This window comes from Athene noctua, chromosome 4 (assembly GCF_965140245.1).
Source record: "Athene noctua chromosome 4, bAthNoc1.hap1.1, whole genome shotgun sequence".
Taxonomy (NCBI): Eukaryota; Metazoa; Chordata; class Aves; order Strigiformes; family Strigidae; genus Athene; species Athene noctua.
Window position 1 is genome coordinate 48,969,673 of NC_134040.1, and position 12,007 is coordinate 48,981,679.

General features: G+C 43.6%; 1 protein-coding gene across 1 annotated transcript in view; it reads right to left on the reverse strand.

Annotated features, from left to right (window-relative positions):
* LARP7 (La ribonucleoprotein 7, transcriptional regulator) overlaps positions 1-10,636 on the reverse strand; it is a 30,329-nt gene extending 19,693 nt beyond the window's left edge. Inside the window, exons 1-4 of the mRNA XM_074903912.1 lie at positions 10,514-10,636; positions 3,293-3,508; positions 1,736-1,836; positions 1,541-1,624 (exon numbers count right to left, since the gene is read on the reverse strand). Coding sequence (XP_074760013.1) covers positions 1,541-1,624; positions 1,736-1,836; positions 3,293-3,500 — 393 coding nt within the window. The 5' untranslated portion in view covers positions 3,501-3,508; positions 10,514-10,636. The remainder of the gene's footprint in view (positions 1-1,540; positions 1,625-1,735; positions 1,837-3,292; positions 3,509-10,513) is intronic.
* Positions 10,637-12,007: the final 1,371 nt, after the last annotated feature.

Genomic DNA, 12,007 nt, shown 5'->3' on the forward strand with positions numbered 1-12,007 from the left:
TCATTACATTTAGAGTATCTTTTACAAAAATGATACAGAATATTTGAGAATTTCTAAGCGTCCCCGTAATCATGTTAGGGAAATACTATGACTGGCACATTGTACTTAAAAGAACGAATAACCTTTTCTGGGTCTTTGTTAATGAACATGACGATCAGAGTAACCAAGCTTCTCTTCATCTGGATGGGCTGGCATTTTGGGCATGATTATAATCATCTATCTTCAGCACAGAAAGCTTGGTGCCTGCTTGAAATTCAGCTGCTAACAGCTACAGGTATATACTTAAATTGACATTAATCATGAAAAGCTTTCTTTAGAGACAAAGGGAATTCCACACTGGCTTCAAATCTATTAAAAAATTGCACAGGATTTTAAATAAGTGACACTTCAACCATCAGCTCTCTTTCCATACTATCACTTAAGTGGCTCACCAATATAACAACTGTTTGACACACCTGAAATATGTTGAAATGAGGTGTTTTTCCAGCAGCACAAGCCATTTTCATTTAAATGAATGAATCATTTCAGTATCAAGGTAGCCATAAGGATAATGTGCTATTAGGATATTTTTTTTTTTTAAAAAAGCCCCCTAAAAATAAGACTAGCTTATTTAGATATGTTCTGCCTGTAAGAGAATGATGTTTGCATTTTATAAAATCAGAGGCACTTTCTGTAACAGTTGTAAACAGACTGGACTTTAGAAAGTACCCCTGATTATCTTGCAAACTCAGCCAGATCCTGTTTGATAAAACTGATAAAGTTATTCTAAAGCTTCAACTGCATTAATGTAATTTGTAAATATTTCTTGGTACTAATGTTGCTCCTCTAATGGCATTAACTAACTAGAAAAGCCCAGTGAAAGCAGTAATGAATAAATTAAAGTGCACCTTTTCCTACTAGCAGCTGAAGCAGCTCTTTGCTCAGCATTTTAAATGGATTTAAACTGTACAAGAAATTGCTGTACTACACTAATCCCTTTCTTGCCATGGTCACTACCAGTGCTTAATTTCGCTTAATTTATTTCCCCTACCTACACTACACAAGCAACAGTAGCCAGCCACCTGCCCAGTCCCTCCCTGTGTTAACAAGAATATCGATGCACAGATACATTTCTGATACAAAAAAATATTTACTTCATTAAATAGGTACATTGAAGCCACCCCATGGGCCTTAGCATTACAAGTTCAGTACACCTATAACGCATTTCTCTCTCTCACACTGTCCTTTTGGAGAGAGAAAAAAGAGGCAAAAATCAAATTCTATTAGCTTTTATACTTTATGTAAATGTTTCTTGTAGTAAATCCACGATATTCTCAAAAAAAATCTTCCTTCTAATTCTGATAAAACTTTGTGGTTGATTTATGTTGGTCTTGTTATTCTTAATACAGTACATAATACTATGTAATTAGATTGTCATAGACAATGCACAGTGGGTTTTGCACTCTTAAAGAATTAACAGCAATGAAGTTTAAAAGAGCGTCCTCAGCTAGAAATAAAGCACTCTGCCAGACACAAGGCATACACACAAGTACAACCTTACCACATAGACTGTACGACTATCCACATCCTTTGGTTGCTCACCCAGGGGTTGGCGTCTTCTGATTCTAGTTTCTTCTAAATCCAACTAAAAGTAACAAGAAATGAACAAGCGTTTTCCATGAGATAATTGCTTACTTCAGTACCACTATTGTTATTACTCCAGAATCAGCAAATATAAGAGTGAAATATTAAATACCTCTACAACAGATGAACTTTTAACAGCTCGAGCTATCAATTTTCCATCAGTAGTCAATTTTTTCATTTTGTTGAAGGAAACAAGAAGTGATATGTCAACATCTAAGGATAAAAAAAGGTGCAAATGATGAAATCAGGGTAATCCAGAAAGCATTAGTTATGTGAGCTAATTAAGACTCCTCTAGTATTTTTGTAAAACCATCTGTAAGGCCTAAGTGCAGTATGTAACCATGCTGCCAAGGATTTACAGAAAATTTTTAACATCAAAATTAAAGTTTCAAGTAAACCTACATTTAATTTTCTTTTCTGCTAACCTTATCAAAGGAATTTTGTTCTCTTACCTCCCCACTGATAACTATTGTATTTTAAAAGAAAGAAAACCCCCTTTCTGATGTAGTTTTACAATACAAAAACAATTTGCATTGAAAACATGCCTCTCCTTCAAGCACTCAATTAAGTGTTTTAACCCAGCCTTCCCAACACAAAAGAGCCCCTGCTTGCACTTCAGTTGCAATGAGTCATGCTGCTAAAACCTCGACAGAAAATTATGCGGTATTAATCTTAATAAAAATAGTTAAAGACACCCAAGCTCTAATACCTGTACAAAATGTAGGGTAAATTTTACTCCTCTGAAGGCCCTTTTTTAAAACTGGCTTGAAGTTCAATATAATTGAGGACTACTACACTACGCAGTGAAAAGGTCAGACTTTTCACACAATGCAACTGGACTAATGACTTACTCTTCAAATAAATATGGACTCCTTAAGAAAACAAAAATAAACACTTGTGAAAACTTGCTTTTTTGGGGGTTTGGTGGAAAAGGACCAGCTCTTTTTATATAGCACAGTCCTAGTCTATCTGGCACAACACAGTTAATTGAACAATTATATCAAGAGACTTTATTTACCATGCATGTACTGCTTTTTAAAGCAAAAGCATACTAGTCACTGCAGCTGTGTAAATTAATTTCTTCTTCCGAAACAGTCAAATAGTTTCAGAACCAAGCACAACTTCCTACTCTGAAGTCAAATCAACCATGTTGAAAATTGTCTAAAGGAAAAAGACCCACAGTAGCCCTACAGGCAAATACACAATTTCTCACATACCAAACTAGTGCAGAAAACACACACAAAAAGTACCTATATCTAACTGCAAATTCAAGTGACATTTTAATTTCTGCATGTATCTACCCTACAAGTCAAGTACTGTATCTCCAAGGGCAAAATGAGCCTTATTTGTATGCTTATTCTTAAAATCATACAAAGTTAAAAAAAGAAAATCAGATATACCAAACAGTCATTTGTACCCTGGCAGATGCCTCTAACTTACAGCTGGTAGTAAAGGAAAGGAAAAGAAACACTAAACACAATTTCTAAAAACTAGTACCAAGCTCCGCCTCCTGATCTGCTAATCCTAACGCTGGTTTCCAGCATGAAGCTACTGTCTTCCCCTAGGAGTAGACATGAACCTCAAAATAACTTTTAACTGTTGCCAGCAATATAGTGAAGAGGAAAGTTATAAATATCTGTTTACTGAAATATATTGAATATAAACTTACACCCATCTCTGGACTTTTCTATTTGTTCTCGGAGAAATCGATCTTTGTGGAGATTAACATCGCCAAACCAGAAATCCACTTGTTTCACTATATCTGCCAGCACCTGTTTAACCCTTGACCTCTTCTTTTTCTCTTTCTCCTTTTTCTGTTCAGTGCTTTCTTCTTCCATGGCTTTGTCTCTTGCTGTTTCAGTCTCCATTCCTGTCATTCTGTCAACTGAGAGTTAAATATAACCTTTGAGAAAAACTAAAATATTGTTATTTCAAGGAGTAAATTTTCTTGGTTTACCTTACATTAAAAACTTCATGCATCCCATGTGAGATTATGTGCCATTCATTATTTCTAGTGTAGAAAAATATAAAGCATACAGAAGATGAGAAAAAATTAGATCACACAATAACTGTACAGTGAAGTCTAACCTACAACTCATGTCTCATGGCACCTAGTACTGCCCTTTAGCCACAGAGATTCACTGGAGGCATGTTGATACCAAACTGCAGGGTTTTCATTTAAAATTTGAACTACTGTGTTAATTCAGAGCACTTTGTGAACAGTCTGCCCTCCCCATTAGATTTCTAACAGCAGCAGTCATGGGATTTACAGTTCCAATTGCTTTTATGAGTTATCAGAAAAGCAGCACTATTAAAAACATATATAAGTGAATTCTTTAAAGTGCTTGTGCACATCACAAAGTGCGTTTTAATAATACATAACTACCCTGCCACCAGAAAAACAAGGTACTTGCTAAAGAAAGCCTACAGAAACTAAATCTAAAAAGCAGACAATATCCCTCCCAAAACACACATTTTCTTAGACTTGAAAAAAAGACAGAAATAATTTGTTTTCCACTTCCCATATCTCCCAGTACAAACCATCAGAATGAACACAGGAAAAAAAAAACCGGAGTACTATACACTTCAGAAATTACCCTTCTGTGCAGAAGGGAAAGCAGGAAACAAAAAAAAAGTTGGATTATATAGAAGACTTCTGAAAAGGCTGGCCAAAGGACTGCACTCAGCAGGCATATATCGTAAATCCATAAATCCAGTGGTTGCAAAGAGTTTACGCTGACACACATACAGGAGCTGAAGAGCTCGTTGCAAAAATTTATGCTATGACCTCCAAATTAGAATACTATCTATTAATTCTTACAAATAAATACAATATAAAGATACACACCTAGTTGATATTCATGGCGGGTCTGATAATAATAAGGTTTCTTTTTAAAAACTGTCTTTCACTCACTCTGTCAATTGCCAAGGCCCTACCAAAGAGCAGTAATTAAACAAATCTTCCAGTCCTGCCTTAAAACATATTCTAACACATTCTTACTTGCAAGTCCCTGTGTCAAACGTATGTACCACACTGAAGACATTTTTTCTTTCTTTAGTTAGGGGTCTTTCATCAACTGTCACTGACTTTAATGAAAGAATCACAGAATCATCTAGGTTGGAAAGGACCCTGGAGATCATCTAGTCCAACCGTTCGCCTAGCACAGTTCCCACCTATAGCATATCCTTAAGCTCCAAATTGACCCTACTCTTGAACACCTCCAGGGATGGGGACTCCACCACCTCCCTGGGCAGCCCAATCCAATGCCTAACAACCCCTTCTGGAAAGAAATGCTTCCTAATATCTAGTCTGAAATTTCCCTGGCGCAACTTGATGCCATTCCCTCTTGTCCTGTCTCTTTCTACTAGGCTAAAGAGGCTCAAACCCAGCTCTCTGCAACCTCCTTTCAGGGAGCTGTAGAGGGCGATGAGGTCTCCCCTCAGCCTCCTCTTCTCCAGACTAAACAATCCCAGTTCCCTCAGCTGCTCCTCACAGGACATGTTCCAGACCCTGCACCAGCTTTGTAGCCCTTCTCTGGACATGTTCGAGTAACTCTATGTCCTTTTTGTAGTGAGGGGCCCAAAACTGAACACAGGAATCGAGGGGCGGCCTCACCAGTGCCGAGTACAGGGGTCAGATCCCTTCCCTGTCCCTGCTGGCCACGCTAGTGCTGACACAAGCCAGGATGCCATTGGCCTTCTTGGCCACCTGGGCACACAGCTGGCTCCTGTTCAGCTGTCTGTCAATCAACCCCCCCAGGTCCCTCTCTGACTGGCAGCTCTCCAGCCACTCCTCCCCAAGCCTGTAGCGCTGCTGGGGGTTGTTGTGGCCCAAGGGCAGCCCCCGGCATTTGGCCTGATTGAAACTCCTCCAGCTGGCCTCAGCCCATGGCTCCAGCCTGTCCAGGTCTCCCTGCAGAGCCTCCCTACCCTCGAGCAGATCAACACTCCCACCCAACTGGGTGTCATCTGCAAAGTGACTGAGGGTGCACTCGATCCCCTCATCCAGATCATCAATAAACAGGAGTGACCCCAAAACCGAGCCCTGGGGGACACCACTCGTGACCAGCCACCAGCTGGATTTAACTCCATTCACCACAACTCTCTGGGCCCAGTCGTCCAGACAGTTTTTTACCCAGCAAAGTGTGCAATTGTCCAAACCTCAAGCAGCCATTTTTGCCAGGAGAATGCTGTGGGAAATGGTGTCAAAGGCCTTGCTAAAGTCAAGGTAAATTACATCCACAGCCTTTCCCTCATCCAATAAGCAGGTCACCCTGTCATAGAAGGAGATCAGGTTTGTCAGGCAGGACCTGCCTTTCATAAACCCATGCTGACTGGGCCTGAGCATCTGGTTGTCCCTCATGTGTTGCATGATGGTGTTTAGGATGAGCTGCTCCATCAGCTTCCCAGGTACTGAAGTCAAGCTGACAGGCCTCTAGTTTCCCGGATCGCTCTTCCAACGCTTCTTATAGATGGGCGTCACATTGGCCAATTTCCAGCCTGTCGGGACCTCCCTGTTCAGCCAGGACTGCTGGTAAATGATGGAAAGTGACTTGGCGAGCACCCCAGCCAGCTCCTTCAGCACCCTCGGGTGTATCCCATCCGGTCCCATAGACTTGTGTATGTCTGTGTGATGCAGTAGTCACTGACTGTCTCCTGGATTGCAGGGGGGTCGTTCTCCCAGTCTTTATTCTGGCTGAGGAGGCTGGATTTCATCAGTACAACTAACCTTACTATTGAAGACTGAGGCAAATAAGGCATTAAGCACCTCAGCCTTCTCCTCATCACTTGTTACCAAATTTCCTCCTGCATCTAGCAGGGGATGGAGACTCTCCCTGGACTTTCTTTTGCTACTTACATACTTATAGAAACTTTTTGTTATCCTTGATTGCTGAGGCCAAATTAATTTCAAGTTGGGCTTTAGCCCTTCTGATTTCCACCCTGCATAGCCTCATGGCCTCTTTGTAATCACTGTGAGTGGCTAGCCCCTTCTTCCATAAGCTGTAAACTCTCCTTTTCTCCCTGAGTTGCAGCCAAAGCTCCCTGTTCAGCCAGGGTGGTCTTCTCTGTCATCAGCTTCTCTTAGAGCACCTGGGGACCGACTGCTCCTGAGCCATTAACACTTCCTTCTTAAAGAGCGCCCAGCCTTCCTGGGCCCCTATACCCTTCAGGATCGTCTCCCAGGGGATCCTTTCAAGCAGGTGCCTAGACAAGAGAAAGTCAGCCCGTCTGAAGTCCAGGATGTCAGTCCTGCTTAGCTCTCTCCTGACCTCTCTAAGAATAGAGAACTCTATTATTTTGTGACTGCTGTGCCCTAGTTGGCCTCCAGCCTCCATGTCGTCCACCAGCCCTTCGCTGTTCACAAAGAGGAGATCCAGCAGGGCACCTTCTCTGGTCAGTTTACTCAGCAGTTGTGTCAGGAAGTTGTCTCCCACACATTCTAGGAATCTCCGGGACTGGACTGGTCTCGTTCTGCTGTGTTGTATTCCCAGCAGATGTCTGGGAAGTTAAAAGTCGCCCACAAGAACAAGGACAAGCGATCGTGAGATTTCACTCAACAAAAGCAAGACAAACCAAGCTCTGTCAGAACTTCAGAATAACTAGAGGGAAGTGCCTTAAATGTACAGATTTACCTTGAAAAATATAAAATCTTTTTAATGCATCGATTAATCTTTTTTGTTCACATTTCAATTTGCTGTAGCTGGTCAGCCCTCCTTGAAAACTGCCAGTCACCACAGTACTTGATTTTACATGTGCAAAACAAGGCGATACTGCCAACAGCAGACGGCTTCTTGAAAATGAAATTAACACAAAAACCGAAGCAATTAATGTAGCAATCACCATATGAAAGACTTCTCAGCTCTCTGCCAAGGCAACATAGAAGGAAAAGTGAGTACAGCCATCACAGAGGAAGCCCACCTCTACAACAGGATGACAAAAATGGAAATGGTCTTCAAATTATTGTGCAAATCAGGCTTCCTTAGCCGGATATCAGTTTCTCTCCCTGCTGTGAGCTGACCACTCAAGATAGCGAAAGGTCAACGGTTACCTTGAAAAGATAAGCCAGGTAAAACACCTAACAGAAGCAGAAGTTCCAAGCTCTGTTCAAGTCCTTCGGCAAGATATTTATATTAACTATCTGCAGAACAATATACTATTTAGCTGAGGGCTATAGTGAGTTGCACCATTAAAAGTAAGGCATCATTATGGGATGCTTTTAATGGCTAAACAGCATTAAATGACCACACTGACATATAATGAATGTGGTTTATATACTTGCAAAGCTTTATTTTAAGAAGCCATCTAAGTGTTTCATGCATTTTGAGTCACTCAGCCTTGGGACTTCCTTCCCAGGAGAGACAGACATTCTCACTAAAGCTTAAAGAAAAACTGCTGCAAGCTGTATTCTGGGCTTCTCCCCCCACACCTCATTTTGTGCTGCTTGCTTTAGAAATGAAGCTTTGAGAAAATTACTTTGGAAGAGCTTGGAGATACACAGAGCAAATGTCAGCTGTGAATCTGTAATTAAAATTTGTATACAATCTTACATTTAGTAGTAAAACACTCATACCTGAGACAACAGTAGATTAAAATTGAGGATTTAAGAAAACACTATTTATAAGTAAGCGCTTGCTTTTTTTGTTGGTATTCTCTTAATTTGCAATTACTCTTGCAAACCTCAAGTGTCAGCACCACAGCTGCAAGCACTATTCTGATAAACCACTGAAATCAGAAGAAAGTAAAAGCAGGCCCAAAACTTCACTGTTAAAGCAAAACAGCTGCCATCCCTTAGCTTTCCTCAAATGAAGTAAAAACAGTGTCTCTATGTGGAACACTGAAGGAGGAACAGTTAAACAGGGGGAGGCAACTCTAAGAGAGCGAAGATAATGTAAATCAAAATAATACAGGCCCACACAAATCTAGATAAACTTACCTGTACTTTATAAGGCAAATATTAAACATGTTGGTGCTAACCTGTACACAGCTGAGTTCTAAACCCTACTTCTACTGTTACAAAGATCTAGAAAAACATAATCAAATCTAACTGTAATCCACAGTCTGGAAGAAACAGAGTTCCAGTTACAAAATATACTTTATTCTTTTATATTAAGCACTGATGCAAATGCTTAATTGCTTTGGGCATTTTAAATAGCAAAATAGAGCAAGGAGGGGGCGGAGGGAGGAGAAAGAATCAAAAGTTTTTTCAATGATTCCATAAAAATGTTTCCATATAGTCAGTGACAACGCTTCCTCTTCTGGGCATTTACTTCAAAATAAATGCAAGTATTCAGCAAACTTGAAACTACTTTCAAAAATGCATTCTGTAATCCACCTTTGGGATTCATAACCTAATATAAATTGCTGCAGCTATGCCTCTGTGCGAGTTCCTATCCTGCCTTGTCACTTCACTCCACAAAAAGCAAGCTAAGAAAGAAGTAAATACATGGGGACCAGCACAATTTTCTTAATTAAAAAAACCCAAGAACCTCCAGGTTTTTCCCCATTCTAAGCAATGAAACCAATATATAAACCTACATTTAAGGCATTCAATAGATCTCACGAAAGCAGTGTGGTCACAAACAGAAAAGACTTTGCTTCCACATGACAGTGATGGGCATTTCCAGACACAGGCAGACCCCACTGTGTCAGTCCTGCCTTTGTTACCCCTTCCTCAGTCATCACAAGAGGAGGAAAGTGGGGTTTTAATAAAATGCAGGTCCCCAGTACAAAACTATGATTAGATGGATTCAGGTATATGAGCCAACAGTTCACTGACACCAAAAGGGCAGCCCAGATCCCTCATCTTCCTTGCTACTCAGTATCTCACCCTCTGGTAAGCCAGTTCAACTCTGTGACCCGAGAAGTCGCTATTTTCTAGTCCTTTCCTTTCCGGGTAAGTAGGCTAAACCAACGCATTAGGGAGCTGAACAAGCAGCAGAGCTGGTGAAGGGAAGCAGTAGGAATATGCACTTGGGAGTAAGATAGCGGTAGATACAGAAGCAAGGCGTTCTGCCGCCCTATTAGCAGCTGCACACAGACTGGCCCAGAAACACTGCACAACTGTGAGAATCTCATATTCTTTAGCCTCAAAGGGGAGAAACACAACATGAAATAGATTTTTCCAGCCCCGACTTGATCTTTGCCAGTGCAGCAACTAACTGAATGCAAGTTACCGAGCAGGCCGACCACCATACATCTATCTGCCCGTTGCACAGGTACTGACCGCTGCAGGTTTCAGCGCTGCTGCTGCGATTGCTCACAGACCTTGTACGCATAAAATAGTAAAGTGACTGTGCACACACTGGCCCGAACTCAGCCACTCCCCGTGTCCCTCCCTCAACATGAGACCCTTTCCTCCCCCACGAGGTGTCAGGTCAGAACCCCATGTGAAGGCACCCCAGCCAACACCACAACCTGTGCACTTCACCTCAAAACAAAGTCACCACAGAGCCTCAGGTGACGCTGAGGGAAAGGGGCGGTTAGAGAGCACCAGGAAAGCACCACACACATCGGGGGGAGTGGGCACCGGGACGAAAGGATGCCCAGGAGCCGAGGGCCACCGCAGGCGAGGCCAGGGCACGATTAAGGGGGACGAGCGGCAGTACCCGCTGGCGACACGCCGACAGCGACGCTGCCCTGACCAGAAGGCTCCCGCCATCCACCTGAGGTGCCCGACCAACCGCCCGGCACACGCAAGCCCCCTCAGCCCAGCGGCCGCCGCCTCACTCAGCGGCACGAGGCGCGCCCGGCGCATGCGCCTGAAAGAGAGGAGACGGGGGGGGGGGGGGGGGCGGAGGTGGTGCCGGGGGGCTGCAGCGCCCCCTGCCTGCGCCACCGCCGCCGCCAACACCACCACCGCGCCCAGCTGCCCCCGCCGCGCCCCACTGACCTGTCGCCGCGCCCGCAGGGGCGCGTCCGCAGGGGCTCGCCCGGCAACGTCACCGCAGGGACACCGGCCCGCGCCGCCCGCAGCCCCGCCGTCGTCGTTGCCGTCAGTCCCGGCGCGACGCGCGACCCCCGCAGGGAGAAAAGCTCCGCGGCGCCGCCTGCGCATGCGCACCGCGGCAGCGGGCGCGCCTCGCTCCGTGCACGTGATCGCCCGCTCGCGGCGGGGCGGTGTGACGTCACGCGGGGTTGCGGCGGGAAGTTTCGAACGTGGGAAGGGAACGCTGCGGCCGCCATGGTCCTGCGCGCCCGCCCGGGGCAGGTGGGTACGGCCGGGGTGTCTGCTCGGCCCCTCAGCCGGAGCCGACAGCCCCTGTGGGAGTTGGGGGGGCGGCAGTGGTCGCGGGGGCGCCTGGGGGGTCAGTTTTCGCGCCGGGGCCCGCCCGTTGGAACTCGGTGAAGCCTCTGGGGGGCGGCTTGGATCAAACGCCGCTTGTGCTGAAGGGAATTTTTGTGGCTGATGGGGTAAAAAGGACTTGCGGGGCCTTTCTGGGCTGTGTGGAGAAAGGAGATATAGCGTGTTTGCATGAATGTGTGCTGGCAGCGTTCTTCTTCATCCCTGTTCCCAGGGGGCTCCGTATTGAGGTATAGTAAGTGTTCGCATTCATCCAGTGGCTTTTAATAGCTATAGGAGTCGTTCTGTGTCCATTCAGGGTGTCCATTTCCAAGGTTTTGCACCTTACTAAACACCCGGGGACGGCCAAGAAGGTGGCAGCCGTAAGAAGCAGTGTGAATCTTCCTCTCAATTTAAACTGTTCATCATTAGCTTAAAGTATGAGAGGAGCTGCCCATCTTAACTTGTCTCTTGCGATCGTTTTCATTGCAGTGCTGTTAACGGATTAAGGTCACAGGTGCAGTGCTCCAGACACGGATGCAAATTGCAGCATTGATCTAATACTATAAGGCAGTAAGTCACATCTTCTAGAGATGAGTTGCTTTTATAATGATTTGTGCCTGGTCTCATCATCAAAGGATATTTTAAAAGTTATTTTGATCTACCTTGAAATATGTAAAGAAGCTTGACTTCATGGGTAACTGGTTTTGAGAGTCAGTTATCATTAACATGAATTAAGCATGCATGACCAAGTCTAGAGTCAATAAATTTGCAACAAAATAATTCTGTTAATAGCTTCTATGTTTGGTTCTTTTGTTTTTTGATTTTTTTTTTTTCTGTGAATAAACCTGCTTGGGATAATTTGTTATTTCTGAATAGTGGTATGATCACTAGAGTTTTCAGAGTTGCCAGCTATTTGTTTAAATGAATGAATTCCCCTTAAAGTTAGAATATACATTGGCATCTATAAAAAAGCCACTTTTTACCAGTATTTCTATTAGATTATTTTCATGATACGTAAATACAACACATCATCAGCTATACCCCACTGTTTTGACGTTGTTTTGCATCTAGCTCTCTTCTTTTGAGGGAGAAAAAAAAAAG